The 19,649-nt window shown below is 43.4% G+C and overlaps 1 protein-coding gene across 1 annotated transcript; it reads right to left on the reverse strand.

Moving 5' to 3' along the window:
• Positions 1 to 12,056: 12,056 nt before the first annotated feature.
• On the reverse strand, positions 12,057 to 14,170 carry LOC115117066 (guanine nucleotide-binding protein G(s) subunit alpha-like). Its single transcript, XM_029645507.2, has one exon. The coding sequence runs from the start codon at positions 13,609 to 13,611 to the stop codon at positions 12,856 to 12,858; it is 756 nt and encodes a 251-aa protein (XP_029501367.1). The 5' UTR covers positions 13,612 to 14,170; the 3' UTR covers positions 12,057 to 12,855.
• Positions 14,171 to 19,649: the final 5,479 nt, after the last annotated feature.

Genomic DNA, 19,649 nt, shown 5'->3' on the forward strand with positions numbered 1-19,649 from the left:
GGGCCGTACTCACTACCCTCTGTACTATGATGTACTGGGCCGTACGCACTACCCTCTGTACTGTGATGTACTGGGCCGTACTCACTACCCTCTGTACTATGATGTACTGGGCCGTAGGCACTACCCTCTGTACTGTGATGTACTGGGCTGTACTCACTACCCTCTGTACTGTGATGTACTGGGCCGTAGGCACTACCCTCTGTACTGTGATGTACTGGGCTGCACTCACTACCCTCTGTACTGGGCCGTACTCACTACCCTCTGTACTGGGCCGTACTCACTACCCTCTGTACTGTGATGTACTGGGCCGTACTCACTACCCTCTGTACTATGATGTACTGGGCCGTACTCACTACCCTCTGTACTATGATGTACTGGGCCGTAGGCACTACCCTCTGTACTATGATGTACTGGGCCGTACTCACTACCCTCTGTCCTATGATGTACTGGGCCGTACTCACTACCCTCTGTACTGTGATGTACTGGGCCGTACTCACTACCCTCTGTACTATGATGTACTGGGCCGTACGCACTACCCTCTGTACTATGATGTACTGGGCCGTACTCACTACCCTCTGTACTGTGATGTACTGGGCCGTACTCACTACCCTCTGTACTATGATGTACTGGGCCGTACTCACTACCCTCTGTACTGTGATGTACTGGGCCGTACTCACTACCCTCTGTACTATGATGTACTGGGCCGTACGCACTACACTCTGTACTATGATGTACTGGGCCGTACTCACTACCCTCTGTACTGTGATGTACTGGGCCGTACTCACTACCCTCTGTACTATGATGTACTGGGCCGTACTCACTACCCTCTGTACTATGATGTACTGGGCCGTACTCACTACCCTCTGTACTATGATGTACTGGGCCGTACTCACTACCCTCTGTACTATGATGTACTGGGCCGTAGGCACTACCCTCTGTACTGTGATGTACTGGGCCGTACTCACTACCCTCTGTACTGTGATGTACTGGGCCGTACTCACTAACCTCTGTACTATGATGTACTGGGCCGTACGCACTACCCTCTGTACTATGATGTACTGGGCCGTACTCACTACCCTCTGTACTGTGATGTACTGGGCCGTACTCACTACCCTCTGTACTATGATGTACTGGGCCATACTCACTACCCTCTGTACTGGGCCGTACGCACTACCCTCTTTACTATGATGTACTGGGCCGTACTCACTACCCTCTGTACTGGGCCGTACTCACTACCCTCTGTACTGTGATGTACTGGGCCGTACTCACTACCGTCTGTACTGTGATGTACTGGGCCGTACTCACTACCCTCTGTACTGTGATGTACTGGGCCGTACTCACTACCCTCTGTACTGTGATGTACTGGGCCGTACTCACTACCCTCTGTACTATGATGTACTGGGCCGTACGCACTACCCTCTGTACTGTGATGTACTGGGCCGTACTCACTACCCTCTGTACTATGATGTACTGGGCCGTAGGCACTACCCTCTGTACTGTGATGTACTGGGCTGTACTCACTACCCTCTGTACTGTGATGTACTGGGCCGTAGGCACTACCCTCTGTACTGTGATGTACTGGGCTGTACTCACTACCCTCTGTACTGGGCCGTACTCACTACCCTCTGTACTGTGATGTACTGGGCCGTACTCACTACCCTCTGTACTATGATGTACTGGGCCGTACTCACTACCCTCTGTACTATGATGTACTGGGCCGTAGGCACTACCCTCTGTACTATGATGTACTGGGCCGTACTCACTACCCTCTGTCCTATGATGTACTGGGCCGTACTCACTACCCTCTGTACTGTGATGTACTGGGCCGTACTCACTACCCTCTGTACTATGATGTACTGGGCCGTACTCACTACCCTCTGTACTATGATGTACTGGGCCGTACTCACTACCCTCTGTACTGTGATGTACTGGGCCGTACTCACTACCCTCTGTACTGTGATGTACTGGGCCGTACGCACTACCCTCTGTACTGTGATGTACTGGGCCGTACTCACTACCCTCTGTACTGGGCCGTACTCACTACCCTCTGTACTATGATGTACTGGGCCGTACTCACTACCCTCTGTACTGGGCCGTACTCACTACCCTCTGTACTGGGCCGTAGGCACTACCCTCTGTACTATGATGTACTGGGCCGTACTCACTACCCTCTGTACTATGATGTACTGGGCCGTAGGCACTACCCTCTGTACTGTGATGTACTGGGCCATAGGCACTACCCTCTGTACTGTGATGTACTGGGCCGTACGCACTACCCTCTGTACTATGATGTACTGGGCCGTACTCACTACCCTCTGTACTGTGATGTACTGGGCCGTACTCACTACCCTCTGTACTGTGATGTACTGGGCCGTACGCACTACCCTCTGTACTATGATGTACTGGGCCGTACTCACTACCCTCTGTACTATGATGTACTGGGCCGTACTCACTACCCTCTGTACTATGATGTACTGGGCCGTACTCACTACCCTCTGTACTGGGCCGTACTCACTACCCTCTGTACTGTGATGTACTGGGCCGTACTCACTACCCTCTGTACTGTGATGTACTGGGCCGTACTCACTACCCTCTGTACTGTGATGTACTGGGCCGTACTCACTACCCTCTGTACTGTGATGTACTGGGCCGTACTCACTACCCTCTGTACTATGATGTACTGGGCCGTACGCACTACCCTCTGTACTGTGATGTACTGGGCCATACTCACTACCCTCTGTACTATGATGTACTGGGCTGTACGCACTACCCTCTGTACTATGATGTACTGGGCCGTACTCACTACCCTCTGTACTATGATGTACTGGGCCGTACTCACTACCCTCTGTACTATGATGTACTGGGCCGTACTCACTACCCTCTGTACTATGATGTACTGAGCCGTAGGCACTACCCTCTGTACTATGATGTACTGGGCCGTACTCACTACCCTCTGTACTATGATGTACTGGGCCGTACGCACTACCCTCTGTACTATGATGTACTAGGCCGTACTCACTACCCTCTGTACTGGGCCGTACTCACTACCCTCTGTACTGTGATGTACTGGGCCGTAGTCACTACCCTCTGTACTGTGATGTACTGGGCCGTACTCACTACCCTCTGTACTGTGATGTACTGGGCCGTACTCACTACCCTCTGTACTATGATGTACTGGGCCGTAGGCACTACCCTCTGTACTGTGATGTACTGGGCCGTATGCACTACCCTCTGTACTATGATGTACTGGGCCGTAGGCACTACCCTCTGTACTGTGATGTACTGGGCCGTACTCACTACCCTCTGTACTATGATGTACTGGGCCGTACTCACTACCCTCTGTACTGTGATGTACTGGGCCGTACGCACTACCCTCTGTACTATGATGTACTGGGCCGTACGCACTACCCTGTGTACTATGACAGTGATACGTAGTTGTCTTGCCTAGCTACTTTATGATGAATTCACTTCCTGTCGCTCTGGAAAATGTATAGGGAATCGAAGATCAACAAAAACAAACAAACATATTTTCTTTAAATTCCAAACGTTTCCAAAACCGTGTGGTAAACGAGGACTATCGGCGTTACGAAAAGGCTAGAAACAGAGCATCGGGATTGTAGTTCACATGGAGCCAGTTGTTGTCCATCAGCTGAGAAGCCAAGACGGGGATCGGCTGTAAGGCACCTTCCATTCTCCAGAGCTAAGCACACTGTAGATATATAGACAAGGCTCAAGTGCTCGATCTCAGGACAGGTCAACGTCTCCAAGGTAGTCCCAACAGATCAGGACCAACAGAGTTATGATAGATGGTACTAAAGGTACAGATAGAGCTAGCTTGCACCTAACAACTGCCATTACTCTTATTAAATCAAATGGATTTTATAAATGCCTTTTTTAAATGTTTTATCAGCAGGTGTCAACGTGCTTCACGAATACCTAGCCCAAAAACTCCAAAGAGCAAGCAATGCAGAAACCAGGGGTGTAGGTTTTTCCTAAATAAAATGACTTGGAGCCTCTGAACGTTGACTTGAGACTGATGGCTTTACATTATCTGGTCAGGTTTTATAACATTTTGCAACTCATTTTGTGGCACAGAGTCTTTGTCGATCAATCTCCACGCAGCCAGTAAACTAACATAGCAGGCATAAAATAAATGCCTGGAACTCCATCCCCTTGAGGAGAAGGGGGGGGAAACGGTTGGAGGAGGTTCTCTTCTGCACTGTTCAACCAATCCAGTAAATGTGGAGGAGGAGTTAAGATGGAGCGTTGTCTTGTTAAGAAAGAGTTTCTGAACCCAAGAGGCGCAACATCACGAGACTCCCGGGAACGCTTGCTAAGCAGACCAGGCTATGGTTTGGGGATAAAGAAGTCAATGAGAGAAGTGATTGTTAGTTGTTAATTTTCTCTAAATACAAAAGGCACAAAATAGATTCCAGCCAATGTCATAATAACATGTTATTACTCAAACCTCGTGAAAGTGATAAACTGACGTTTTCATTTGTCAAAAACAACTTTATATCGAAGGAGTGCCTTTGATGGCCTGCACATGGGCAGTACGGCGCGAGAAGACCGTCAGACCTGATGAGTTTAGCTAGAAAATTGGAGAAGCAGTTTCTGCCTGTCTTCATACTGTATTGTCTTTGTTGTTAATGTCCGAAAGCAGAAGTCATTGTCACAGGCTCGCTTTCCAATTCCCCTGAAAACCTGATCACCACTAGTTACCACAGCCACAAAGTCACAGCCACCTATTTCTACAATTGATCTTCTTAAAATATGATTTTAAACCTTAACCACACTGATAACCTTATGCCTAACCCTAACCCTAAATTAAGACCAAAAAGCAAATTTTTGTTTTCATTCATTTTCATGATAACCAATTTTGACTTTGTGGCACTGCGATCTAGTGGAAACCATCGGCAGAGATTACCGCAGCCAGAGACAGTATTGCAATTGAAGAAAAAAAAACTAGATTGGCAAGTGAAATGCACACCTCAGCCCTCTGATTGGACCAGCAAGCTATCAATCAACACAGGGCGGGAGAGCTAGACCAGTGAATGGGAGAAGAAACAAATTCATACATATATATTAAATAGACCAAATATAGCCTACCATTTGTATTTTATATTTATACCTTTGCCTATTTGATCTGGTCAGTAACATAGGCCTACAGCATTGCACCATATTCTGATTTCAGAAACATCTAACCTGCTCTGCAGAACCAATACATTGCTTGTCTTGACTTTTGACCAATGACCAGTCATTAGCATTAGCGTTCCAAATCAGGTGCACAAATCCAGATTAGTGACCAGAAATCACTTGTTTCATTTTCTCTAGTTTTGCCTGGCAGAAACAGTAGCCTGCCTAGATGTAATATTATCCATGTAAAGAAGACTACCATTTAGCAATCTGCTAGGGATGCATCTTTGCCACAACAATAGGCAATTTCATTGATCATTTCCATTTTTCAAACATGCCTAGTTTGGGTGGGTTATAATTATATACAGTGTTTTCGGAAAGTATTCAGATCCCTTTTTTTAAATAATGATTTATTACAAAAAACACAAGGAAGAGGTAACCTTAAAGTATTAGAACATGAAGGACAAACAATACAGCATCAATACACTATCAAACACTACAGCATCAAGACACTATCAAACACTACAGCATCAAGACACTATCAAACACTACAGCATCAAGACACTATCAAACACTACAGCATCAAGACACTATCAAACACTACAGCATCAAGACACTATCAAACACTACAGCATCAAGACACTAACACTACAGCATCAAGACACTATCAAACACTACAGCATCAAGACACTAACACTACAGCATCAAGACACTATCAAACACTACAGCATCAAGACACTATCAAACACTACAGCATCAAGACACTATCAAACACTACAGCATCAAGACACTATCAAACACTACAGCATCAAGACACTATCAAACACTACAGCATCAAGACACTATCAAACACTACAGCATCAAGACACTATCAAACACTACAGCATCAAGACACTATCAAACACTACAGCATCAAGACACTATCAAACACTACAGCATCAAGACACTATCAAACACTACAGCATCAAGACACTATCAAACACTACAGCATCAAGACACTATCAAACACTACAGCATCAAGACACTATCAAACACTACAGCATCAAGACACTATCAAACACTACAGCATCAAGACACTATCAAACACTACAGCATCAAGACACTATCAAACACTACAGCATCAAGACACTATCAAACACTACAGCATCAAGACACTAACACTACAGCATCAAGACACTATCAAACACTACAGCATCAAGACACTATCAAACACTACAGCATCAAGACAATATCAAACACTACAGCATCAAGACACTATCAAACACGACAGCATCAAGACACTATCAAACACTACAGCATCAAGACACTAACACTACAGCATCAAGACACTATCAAACACTACAGCATCAATACACTATCAAACACTACAGCATCAAGACACTATCAAACACTACAGCATCAAGACACTAACACTACAGCATCAAGACACTATCAAACACTACAGCATCAAGACACTATCAAACACTACAGCATCAAGACACTATCAAACACTACAGCATCAAGACACTATCAAACACTACAGCATCAAGACAATATCAAACACTACAGCATCAAGACACTATCAAACACTACAGCATCAAGACAATATCAAACACTACAGCATCAAGACACTATCAAACACTACAGCATCAAGACACTATCAAACACTACAGCATCAAGACACTATCAAACACTACAGCATCAAGACACTATCAAACACTACAGCATCAAGACACTATCAAACACTACAGCATCAAGACAATATCAAACACTACAGCATCAAGACACTATCAAACACTACAGCATCAAGACACTATCAAACACTACAGCATCAAGACACTAACACTACAGCATCAAGACACTAACACTACAGCATCAAGACACTATCAAACACTACAGCATCAAGACACTATCAAACACTACAGCATCAAGACACTATCAAACATGTACAGTGCCTTGCGAAAGTATTCGGCCCCCTTGAACTTTGCGACCTTTTGCCACATTTCAGGCTTCAAACATAAAGATATAAAACTGTATTTTTTTGTGAAGAATCAACAACAAGTGGGACACAATCATGAAGTGGAACGACATTTATTGGATATTTTAAACTCTTTTAACAAATCAAAAACTGAAAAATTGGGCGTGCAAAATTATTCAGCCCCCTTAAGTTAATACTTTGTAGCGCCACCTTTTGCTGCGATTACAGCTGTAAGTCGCTTGGGGTATGTCTCTATCAGTTTTGCACATCGAGAGACTGAAAGTTTTTCCCATTCCTCCTTGCAAAACAGCTCGAGCTCAGTGAGGTTGGATGGAGAGCATTTGTGAACAGCAGTTTTCAGTTCTTTCCACAGATTCTCGATTGGATTCAGGTCTGGACTTTGACTTGGCCATTCTAACACCTGGATATGTTTATTTTTGAACCATTCCATTGTAGATTTTGCTTTATGTTTTGGATCATTGTCTTGTTGGAAGACAAATCTCCGTCCCAGTCTCAGGTCTTTTGCAGACTCCATCAGGTTTTCTTCCAGAATGGTCCTGTATTTGGCTCCATCCATCTTCCCATCAATTTTAACCATCTTCCCTGTCCCTGCTGAAGAAAAGCAGGCCCAAACCATGATGCTGCCACCACCATGTTTGACAGTGGGGATGGTGTGTTCAGGGTGTTGCTTTTACGCCAAACATAACGTTTTGCATTGTTGCCAAAAAGTTCAATTTTGGTTTCATCTGACCAGAGCACCTTCTTCCACATGTTTGGTGTGTCTCCCAGGTGGCTTGTGGCAAACTTTAAACAACACTTTTTATGGATATCTTTAAGAAATGGTTTTCTTCTTGCCACTCTTCCATAAAGGCCAGATTTGTGCAATATACGACTGATTGTTGTCCTATGGACAGAGTCTCCCACCTCAGCTGTAGATCTCTGCAGTTCATCCAGAGTGATCATGGGCCTCTTGGCTGCATCTCTGATCAGTCTTCTCCTTGTATGAGCTGAAAGTTTAGAAGGACGGCCAGTTCTTGGTAGATTTGCAGTGGTCTGATACTCCTTCCATTTCAATATTATTGCTTGCACAGTGCTCCTTGGGATGTTTAAAGCTTGGGAAATCTTTTTGTATCCAAATCCGGCTTTAAACTTCTTCATAACAGTATCTCGGACCTGCCTGGTGTGTTCCTTGTTCTTCATGATGCTCTCTGCGCTTTTAACGGACCTCTGAGACTATCACAGTGCAGGTGCATTTATACGGAGACTTGATTACACACAGGTGGATTGTATTTATCATCATTAGTCATTTAGGTCAACATTGGATCATTCAGAGATCCTCACTGAACTTCTGGAGAGAGTTTGCTGCACTGAAAGTAAAGGGGCTGAATAATTTTGCACGCCCAATTTTTCAGTTTTTGATTTGTTAAAAAAGTTTCCACTTCATGATTGTGTCCCACTTGTTGATTCTTCACAAAAATATACAGTTTTATATCTTTATGTTTGAAGCCTGAAATGTGGCAAAAGGTCGCAAAGTTCAAGGGGGCCGAATACTTTCGCAAGGCACTGTATCAGTCTTCCTGCAGCAGAACCATCCTTATGTGTGAGGGTGTCTACTACTACTATCAAACATGTATCAGTCGTCCTGCAACAGAGCCATCCTTGTGTGTGAGGGTGTCTACTACTACTATCAAACACTACAGCATCAAGACACTATCATCCTTGTGTGTGAGGGTGTCTACTACCACTATCAAACATGAATCAGTCTTTCTGCAGCAGAGCCATCCTTATGTGTGAGGGTGTCTACTACTATCAAACATGTATCAGTCTTTCTGCAGCAGAGCCATCCTTATGTGTGAGGGTGTCTACTACTACTATCAAACATGTATCAGTCTTTCTGCAGCAGAGCCATCCTTATGTGTGAGGGTGTCTACTACTACTATCAAACATGTATCAGTCTTTCTGCAGCAGAGCCATCCTTATGTGTGAGGGTGTCTACTACTACTATCAAACATGTATCAGTCTTTCCCCCACAGAGCCATCCTTATGTGTGAGGGTGTCTACTACTACTATCAAACATGAATCAGTCTTTCTGCAGCAGAGCCATCCTTATGTGTGAGGGTGTCTACTACTACTATCAAACATGTATCAGTATTTCTGCAGCAGAGCCATCCTTATGTGTGAGGGTGTCTACTACTACTATCAAACATGAATCAGTCTTTCTGCAACAGAGCCATCCTTATGTGTGAGGGTGTCTACTACTACTATCAAACATGTATCAGTCTTTCTGCAGCAGAGCCATCCTTATGTGTGAGGGTGTCTACTACTACTATCAAACATGTATCAGTCTTTCTGCAGCAGAGCAGAAAGGGGGCGTGTGCATGATAGTGATATAAAATATATGTCATAGTTTCCTTTTTCACGATCACAATCTTGTGAAACCCGAAGCCTCCAAGATCCCCCCACAGTTCCCCAATATCTGTCCCTCAACCATTCGAAAAAAGGAAAAGACAGAAGAAAACAGAAAACAATGCACACAAAAAATAAACTAAATAATACATTTTAAAACAAAGGACATCAAGGACATCTGAAATCATAACAGCAATGCCTACTTTATATGTTTGTCTGTTACAGTTTTCTTCCGGTGAAGGAGAGGAGGACCAAAATGCAGCATGGTTATTTTGATACATGTTAAATAAAAGAATAAACACGAACAATACAAAACAAGAACCGTGAAAACCTAAACAGCCTTATCTGGTGCAAACTAACACTGAGACAGGAACAATCACCCACGAAACACTCAAAGAGTATGGCTGCCTAAATATGGTTCCCAATCAGAGACAACTATAAACACCTGCCTCTGATTGAGAACCACTTCAGGCAACCATAGACTTTTCTAGATAACCCTACTATACCACAATCCCAATACCTACAAAAAACCCAAGACAAAACACACCACATAATTAACCCATGTCACACCCTGGCCTGACCAAAATAATTAAAAAAAACACAAAATACTAAGACCAGGGCGTGACATTGTCAGCCTCAGGCAAAACGGCATTTTGGCTCAGTCCCTCATTCCACTGTTTTGGTTCAGCCCCTCCTGCCACTGTTTTGGTTCAGTCCCTCATTCCACTGTGTTGGTTCAGTCCCTCATTCCACTGTTTTGGTTCAGTCCCTCATTCCACTGTGTTGGTTCAGTCCCTCATTCCACTGTTTTGGTTCAGTCCCTCACGCCAATGTTTTGGTTCAGTCCCTCATTCCACTGTTTTGGTTCAGTCCCTCACGCCACTGTTTTGGTTCAGTCCCTCACGCCACTGTTTTGGTTCAGTCCCTCACGCCACTGTTTTGGTTCAGTCCCTCACGCCACTGTTTTGGTTCAGTCCCTCACGCCACTGTTTTGGTTCAGTCCCTCACCCCACTGTTTTGGTTCAGTCCCTCACGCCACTGTTTTGGTTCAGTCCCTCACTCCACTGTTTTGGTTCAGTCCCTCACGCCACTGTTTTGGTTCAGTCCCTCACGCCACTGTTTTGGTTCAGTCCCTCACGCCACTGTTTTGGTTCAGTGCCTCATGCCACTGTTTTGGTTCAGTTATAAAGCACTAGTTGCACCACTGGTGTTTAAAATGAGAAGGCACCAAAGAAAATGGTTTATCTGTTCTGTTGTGCTGTTACATTTGTATTTTTGTTTCATGTCACCGACAAGCACTCTGGCCTTGGTAGCGGCAGGATGAGCCAAACTTGCTTAGTTAGAAGATTGCGACCATATGCTCACACGTTGATCATGGTGAAGCGGTACCTTTCGTAGCAGACTACCATCAGGACCATTGAGTGATGTTGTAGTACTCGCTGCCTGAGTTTGCCGGAGCTCGGACGCGAATAGGGGGAATACTTTTTTCAGTCAACAGCTCCTGCACGATCCCCAAACTCTCTGGCGAGAAGTCCCCGAAATCCTCCTTCAGGACATGCCAGATAGAAGTGTGCCAGGCTGTGAAGATGGCACAAACTGTTGAGATTCCTAGCTTATAACTCGCAGCAAAGGTAGCCTAGTGGATAGAGCGTTGGACTAGTAATCGGAAGGTTGCAAGTTCAAACCCCCGAGCTGAAAAGGTACAAATCTGTCGTTCTGCCCCTGAACAGGCAGTTAACCCACTGTTCCTAGGCCGTCATTGAAAATAAGAATTTGTTCTTTAACTGACTTGCCTAGTTAAATAAAGGTTAAAAAAATATATAAGAATAAAATTTAAAAAATACTTTGCTGTGTGCTGCCACTCGCCAAAAAAGGGAAGGATCACAGACAGTCTTTCTGCAGCACTTACGGGCAAGCTGCGAGTTCTCTCGTACGAGAGGTGAGGGGCAAGCCGCGAGTTCTCTCGTACGAGAGGTGAGGGGCAAGCCGTGAGTTCTCTCGTACGAGAGGTGAGGGGCAAGCCGTGAGTTCTCTCGTACGAGAGGTGAGGGGCAAGCCGTGAGTTCTCTCGTACGAGAGGTGAGGGGCAAGCCGCGAGTTCTCTCGTACGAGAGGTGAGGGGCAAGCCGCGAGTTCACTCGTACGAGAGGTGAGGGGCAAGCCGCGAGTTCTCTCGTACTAGAGGTGAGGGGCAAGCCGCGAGTTCTCTCGTACGAGAGGTGAGGGGCAAGCCGTGAGTTCTCTCGTACGAGAGGTGAGGGGCAAGCCGCGAGTTCTCTCGTACGAGAGGTGAGGGGCAAGCCGTGAGTTCTCTCGTACGAGAGGTGAGGGGCAAGCCGCGAGTTCTCTCTTGTACGAGAGGTGAGGGGCAAGCCGTGAGTTCTCTCGTACGAGAGGTGAGGGGCAAGCGCGAGTTCTCTCGCGAGAGGTGAGGGGCAAGCCGTGAGTTCTCTCGTACGAGAGGTGAGGGGCAAGCCGCGAGTTCTCTCGTACGAGAGGTGAGGGGCAAGCCGTGAGTTCTCTCGTACGAGAGGTGAGGGGCAAGCCGTGAGTTCTCTCGTACGAGAGGTGAGGGGCAAGCCGCTGAAACAAGTTGTCCAAACTGGCAACCGACATCCGAAAGTATTGAAAATGTCTTTCCTCAACAATGCTTCTCATCGGTTGGACAAGTTTACATGTCTTCTCCCTCTTCTAGTTCTCAGTGGACGAACTGGCCATTTTCTCAGTTGTTTTTTTTCTTCCTTCTTCTCCTCCTGAGTAGTAAGAGCAGTTCACGGTCTTGCTGATCCAAGTTCTGGCAATTGCAATTCATATAGAGACATGTTTGCTTCTGCCGTAAAAAAAAAATTGCATCGTAAAGTATAGAACACCAGACCAGCCAGACATGTATGTATGTAGCTAGCTAGCATTTGTAAACAAAAAAAGGCATACAACACCAGATCCGGAAGTTTCAAAATGTCGCCACTGGCTCCAGTCAGAGAGTGCCTCGAACCCTCTTGCCTGGGAAGCTACTCCGGCTCCCCAAGCCCCTTACTGTATTTGGGTCTTTCTATAAATAAAAAAAGGGGCCAATGTGTGCCATTGAATCAACATTTCAAAATGGTTTGAAACTCAAATAAAAAGGATTTAGCTAATTTTTTTATTTTTATTAAAAAATAAAAATAGGCCTAGGACTATACATCCTTTAAGCAGGGCTCAGACAAACATTGGCAAGACAAATTTTGCACTCATGAGTAAAAGACGTTGAAAATACATTTAAAATACATATTTTGTGTGCTCACTTGAGGCTTGTAAATAGACGTCTCTGCTTTGAACTAGTAAACATTCTTTACAGTCTTTATGCCAACAATGAAAATTCACACTCTCCGAAGACACTCTCCGAAGACTGTGCGCCGGAGGCTTTCCAGGTCAACTGCACATGTGAAATGGAACAAACAGATCCTTTCACCTCCACTGGCTGTAGTGATCTTCAGAAACTCATCTAGTATGAAGTGTTTTGCCCTGGAGACACGAGGATCCTCCCCTGGTTCTGATGTTTGAGGTGTAGTATAGTGCGCAAACTCTGGGAAATAGTCCTCAATTTTAGATTTCCCAGCCAAAACCTTCTCAGCTAGAAGGTCCCGTTTGTTCAGGAAGAGGAAGACGGGACTGCCTAACAGCCACCTGTAGTTCCAGATGATCTTGAACAGGTGTAGTGCCTCATGAAGCCTGTTGGTCACGTTGTCTTCCCGGCTCACCATATCGTAGCTGCTGCTGTCCACCACAAAAATAATGGCAGTAACATCAGAAACATGCTGTAACCACTTCCTCATGCTTTCTTTCCTTTGACCTTTAACAGTAATCAAATGGCAAAAGATACCGTCCTGTTGGCAATGTGTCTCTAAACATTGTTTTGATATTTGAAAACGCGCTTTCGCCTCTTCGGGGCATTTTACATTCAAATATCTCATCTGTTCGACTATCGTTTTTTTCCCAGATTCATCTGCTCCTAATACTAGTAGCCGTTTACTTTCTAGGTAAATCTTTTTATCTTTTTCAATCTGTTTATCGATCCTTTTTGCCTTTTGCTTATTATACTGGTCTTGGCGCTTATCGTCAAGATAAGCAGCCATTTTCCTGAGAACCCAATGATAGAAATGTAGAATATAAATAATACTCGATTCCTAGACTTCTTTAATATATGAACAAACAAAAAAACGAGTATTCTTCAAAGTCTCCAGTCTATGAGAAAGACTATCCCATATATAAGATCACTCCGGAGCCCTTAGGCGTGGCAGAAGTTATCGCAAAACATCGCAGTTAAAAAAATGGGTAGACTATTTTATTCAATTTTCTTGAGCGACTCAGTCTCCACTCACCACCGCTGCGAAACGATAAAAACAATTGAAGGGAGACTTCCTTATTCAGCCGAATCAAAAGTCTTGTTGAAGCGTAACTTCGGGATTTGTCCTTCAGCTTCCTTATTCAGCCGAATTGAATGTCTTGTGTAAATTGAAATCCAGGTTTTGTCCATTCCCCCCCTCGGAGGTTGTTTGCTTTGTGGTTGCCTGGAAGCAGCATTATTGTTTCAGAATATGAAGAGGTTATGGTTCAAAGTCCCACTTGCTCTAATATCGAGGCAGCCTGTCCGTACTTGTCCTGCACCAAGCAAAGTTTTTATTTCAATTTTTCAAGTAGCCTACACTGACAGCCTGGTCTCATATACTAGACGTAATATAGTAATATTAAATCTGAGACACTGAAAGGAGTATGATCTGTTATATTTAATATAATTACATAAGACAGAATGTTACTTGAGACAGAAGTAGGGTGGTTGATTGGGTGTATAAAACAAATGTCTAGCAACCCAAACGTTTGTGTGTTCAAATCTCATCATGGAAAACTTTAGCATTTCAGCTAACTACCAACTTTGTAACTACTTACTACTTTTTAAATCTACTTTACAACTACTTTGCATGCTAGCATAACCTTAACCTGAATTTAACACCTAGTCAAAAATTGGAATTCGTAACATAATGATACATTTGCAAATTAGTTACATATTGTACGAATTACAATTCGTACAATATATTGTATGATTTGCAATTCGTAACATATCATAAGAATTGTAATTCGTATCAGAAATGGATGATGGACATCCACAATTCAATACATACGAATCATAATATACATTATCATACTAATTGTAGTGTCCCGGATTTACTTTGACTATGTAACATCTACCCCTGATTCCAGGTTGACGCAGAGAACCCATCAATAACCCAATATTCTCTGGTCCACATTAGGGAAAACCCACACAATGTGTTGATTTATAGGGGAGAGTTGGGTATTCTGTGACCCACAGAGGCCTACATTTTCCATCACTGTGAAAAGGACATATTTTGTAGAATGCATACTATTGCATGTTAATAACAAAAACGTCAGTAGCTTCTCAACCACATGATATAGAGATCTCAAACCAATTTGACTTTGTTGAGAGTCCTCATATCTCCAATCCATGCCGACTAGTTCTGATCTATTTTCTATTACTTTTAATTCACTTTACACAAAATTACATAAATCTTCAATATCTTCTTGGACTTAAAGAAAACCAACTTATTGGTTCAGGGACCTTGCCTCTACAATCCACAGCAATTACTTTTGTGCTTTTTGACATTATTAACACATTTTTTTATTTTTATTGAATTGACATTTAAATACTAACTTAAAACTTCAATAGCTACTATCCTATAATATTGCATGAAAACAACAAACTGTTACTGGCATGGAATTTCAATCAACATTCTGGGGATGGAGGTGTTTCCCTTTCATTTTCGTAAACAAGGGTAGCAGGCTAGCTAGTTGAATTTAATAGGACTATAGCGCCATCTGTTGTGCAGGAGGAGTACAGAGGTATACCGGCTGTCAAGCCTACAGCATGTTGGTATGGGGTAGTGTGTGTCTGTGTCTAAGATGAGGATCTCCATCTGGCCTTTGCTTCATCAACTTTTTATTTCCGTAATTGTTACAAGGTACAGCCGGGTGATAGTTCTGAAACAAACAACAACTGTAGTGACCTTTAACCCTCACTACAATACACTCTTAGAAAAAATGGTTCCAAAAGGTATCTTTAGTTGTCCCCATAGGATAACCATTTTGGTTCCAGGCAGAACCCTTGAGTTCCATGTAGAAAGGGGGAACGATTAAATTAAAACAGAATACATCCAATATATAAGGGAACAAAGATACATTATATACAGGGTTTCAAACATCTGTCAAACATCAATTAAACACATTGTGTTCAAGCTATTTATAGTACAATATTATTGGGAATGGGAATGAGAGGGCTACTTAGTGTTGGGAAGAGATCACAGCAGTGATTGAATAAGGTTATGAGGCATGAGTTGAGGTGTTCAGAGGCTTGACCAGTGCAGGACAGGATTTTACTGGGAAGACAAAAAAACAATAACACAACACAGTTAGACAACAGAGCTAAGAATGAGTTTGTCCAAGCAAGGAGTAAAATCATTGATGTGTAATAATGTGATTGTGTTTGTGTATGTGATTGACTCTACATACAGTAATGAGAGAAAATTGACAGGGGGACTCACAGTGCTCGGAGAGGAACCATAGGCACCATAGGTCCCAGAGCGGTCAGACTGGTGGCACCATAGGTCCCAGAGCAGTCAGACTGGTGGCACCATAGGTCCCAGAGCGGTCAGACTGGTGGCACCATAGGTCCCAGAGTAGTCAGACTGGTGGCACCATAGGTCCCAGAGTAGTCAGACTGGTGGCACCATAGGTCCCAGAGTAGTCAGACTGGTGGCACCATAGGTCCCAGAGCAGTCAGACTGGTGGCACCATAGGTCCCAGAGCGGTCAGACTGGTGGCACCATAGGTCCCAGAGCAGTCAGACTGGTGGCACCATAGGTCCCAGAGCAGTCAGACTGGTGGCACCATAGGTCCCAGAGCGGTCAGACTGGTGGCACCATAGGTCCCAGAGTAGTCAGACTGGTGGCACCATAGGTCCCAGAGTAGTCAGACTGGTGGCACCATAGGTCCCAGAGCAGTCAGACTGGTGGCACCATAGGTCCCAGAGTGGTCAGACTGGTGGCACCATAGGTCCCAGAGTAGTCAGACTGGTGGCACCATAGGTCCCAGAGTAGTCAGACTGGTGGCACCATAGGTCCCGGAGCAGTGTGGCAATTTTTACCCCCTAGGGCCTGGAGTTTTTCCTTATATGTTAACCTAACTAGGAAAACTATGGACCCTATGAGGTATGACAGTGATTAATCATTTGTAAAAATGTTTCATAATGGGCAATGATGGGGCCAGTTTTCCTAATCAGGGCAAGGATGAAACCCCTGTCAAACTGCAGCTACCTTATATCTGTTCATAGAAATTATATTTAGACCGGATTAAGAGGGGGATTTCCTCTACCCAGACCCAGACACCAGAACTCACAGGGCTGAGCTTGCGTTACGCATGCTTGCATCATGCAGGCCTTATCAAATATTTACTCACATCTGTCATCACTATTATGTTGATTCCTTAATTCCAGTGAATAATTTTGGATTAAAAACGTATAGGCAGCCTAGCCAGCCCAATTTTAAATATAAACTAAATTTGATCACATTCACATTTTCTCCTGACAAATAAATGGACTATAAATACATAACGTTACCAATTAGTTTACCCAGACCAGATGGACTATAAATACATAACGTTACCAATTAGTTTACCCAGACCAGATGGACTATAAATACATAACGTTACCAATTAGTTTACCCTGACCAGATGGACTATAAATACATAACGTTACCAATTAGTTTACCCTGACCAGATGGACTATAAATACACAACGTTACCAATTTGTTTACCCTGACCAGATGGACTATAAATACATAACGTTACCAATTAGTTTACCCTGACCAGATGGACTATAAATACACAACGTTACCAATTAGTTTACCCAGACCAGATGGACTATAAATACACAACGTTACCAATTAGTTTACCCTGACCAGATGGACTATAAATACATAACGTTACCAATTAGTTTACCCTGACCAGATGGACTATAAATACATAACGTTACCAATTAGTTTACCCTGACCAGATGGACTATAAATACACAACGTTACCAATTAGTTTACCCAGACCAGATGGACTATAAATACATAACGTTACCAATTAGTTTACCCAGACCAGATGGACTATAAATACATAACGTTACCAATTAGTTTACCCAGACCAGATGGACTATAAATACACAACGTTACCAATTAGTTTACCCAGACCAGATGGACTATAAATACACAACGCTACCAATTAGTTTACCCAGACCAGATGGACTATAAATACACAACGCTACCAATTAGTTTACCCAGACCAGATGGACAGGGCGCATAGGATGTAACGTTATGTAGCTGCTCTTATTAGTAGCCTACAGTTGATTATAGACTGAAATGCTAAATTTTCATCCCATACAGCATGTCAGATTTCTAGTGTTTAGTTGTAGAGTTTTTGCTTGGGTCTGTCCGGAGTGATTACCTCTTATCATCTTTGCTAAATAAATACCGGAGGAAAGTGGAAAGCATATTTGAGCGCACGCGAAAAGAAAATGCGCTGCGTCAACCTCTCTTTAATCTACATTTTAATGGATGATACGATGGAGGCTAATCAAATCATTCGGAAAAGACAGTCGAAAGTTCGATATGTGGGTATTTATATGCGACCTGCTTTTGTTTTTTCCGTTTAGCTGAACGATCGATGTTCTTCAGGTCACTGCCCCCACCTTTTCGACCAAGGCTCAGACTTTCCAAAAAGCAGGCAATGCCAGCAATACAGGCGGATTGACGAAAGGCTCTCTGTTAACCAGCTATACTTATTATACAAGTTGAACTTGAACGCCCTCACCTTTTGAAACTGATCTCAGGCAGAGGTCGACCCTCACCTTTATTTCGCACCTTTTCCGTGTACCCCAAAGAATGAAAGGGGTTCTTCAACATAGAACCCCCATAATGCTCTGTGGCACAACCCCAATACAACACACTAGGTTCATTATCTGATCCTAATTCTATGATTGGATGGACAACATGTCCGTTCATACTGCAAAAGCTTTGATTGGTTGGAGGACGTCCTCTGGAAGTGGTCATAATTACCATGTACACTACTGTTCAAAAGTTTGGGGTCACTTAGAAACATCCTTGTTTTTGAAAGTAAAGCTTTTTTCCCCCATTAAAATAAGAAATACAGTGTAGACAATGTTATAAATTAATACTGCAGCTGGAAATTTAGAATTTTAAAGGAATATTTACATAGGTGTACAGAGGCCCATTATCAGCAACCATCACTCCTGTGCTCCAATGGCACATTGTGTTAGCTAATCCAAGTTTATAATTTTAAAAGGCTAATTAATCATTAGAAAACCCTTTTACAATTATATAGCACAGCTGAAAACTGTTGTTCTGATTAAATAAGCAATAAAACTGGCCTTCTTCAGACTGGTTGAGTATCTGGAGCATCAGCATTTGTGGGTTTGATTACAGGCTCAAAATGGCCAGAAACAAAGACCTTTCTTCTGAAACTCGTCAGTCTATTCTTGTTCTGAGATATGAAGGCTATTCCATGCGAGAAATTGCCAAGAAACTGAAGATCTGGTACAACACTAATCTAAACCCAGATTAAATTAGAATCTGGGTTTGTTTTTGCTGTTTTTGTTTATCACTAGCAAAGTGCAAAGAAATGTTAGTTCAGGATCGGGGTGCGTTCTCACTTGAATTTGGCTAAAAGGGCAGTGAATTTGCTCTTACTTTGAGAAGTTGTTATCAAGCTCCTGTGTGTATCAGACACACTGTTCTCTCTCAGAGATGATTCTGAACTGAAGACACACGTTAAGTATTAACCTATTGGCGATAGTCATTCACTCTGTCTTATATTGCAATGCATGCTATTTCTCAAAGGGTGTGAATATTTTCTGAAGGCCCTGTATGCTATTTCTCAAAGGGTGTGAATATTTTCTGAAGGCCCTGTATGCTATTTCTCAAAGGGTGTGAATATTTTCTGAAGGCCCTGTATGCTATTTGTAGAGTGAATATAATCACCTATAGACTTACAAAATTATGAATGTATAGTCAATCAAAAATTACTCTAAAACGAGGAATGCATT

The sequence above is a fragment of the Oncorhynchus nerka genome, linkage group LG9b (assembly GCF_034236695.1).
Source record: "Oncorhynchus nerka isolate Pitt River linkage group LG9b, Oner_Uvic_2.0, whole genome shotgun sequence".
Lineage (NCBI taxonomy): Eukaryota > Metazoa > Chordata > Actinopteri > Salmoniformes > Salmonidae > Oncorhynchus > Oncorhynchus nerka.

What these genes read in the sequence shown, in the direction of transcription:
- LOC115117066 (XM_029645507.2), bottom strand. Translation starts at nt 13,611, where the DNA reads ATGGCTGCTTATCTTGACGATAAGCGCCAAGACCAGTATAATAAGCAA.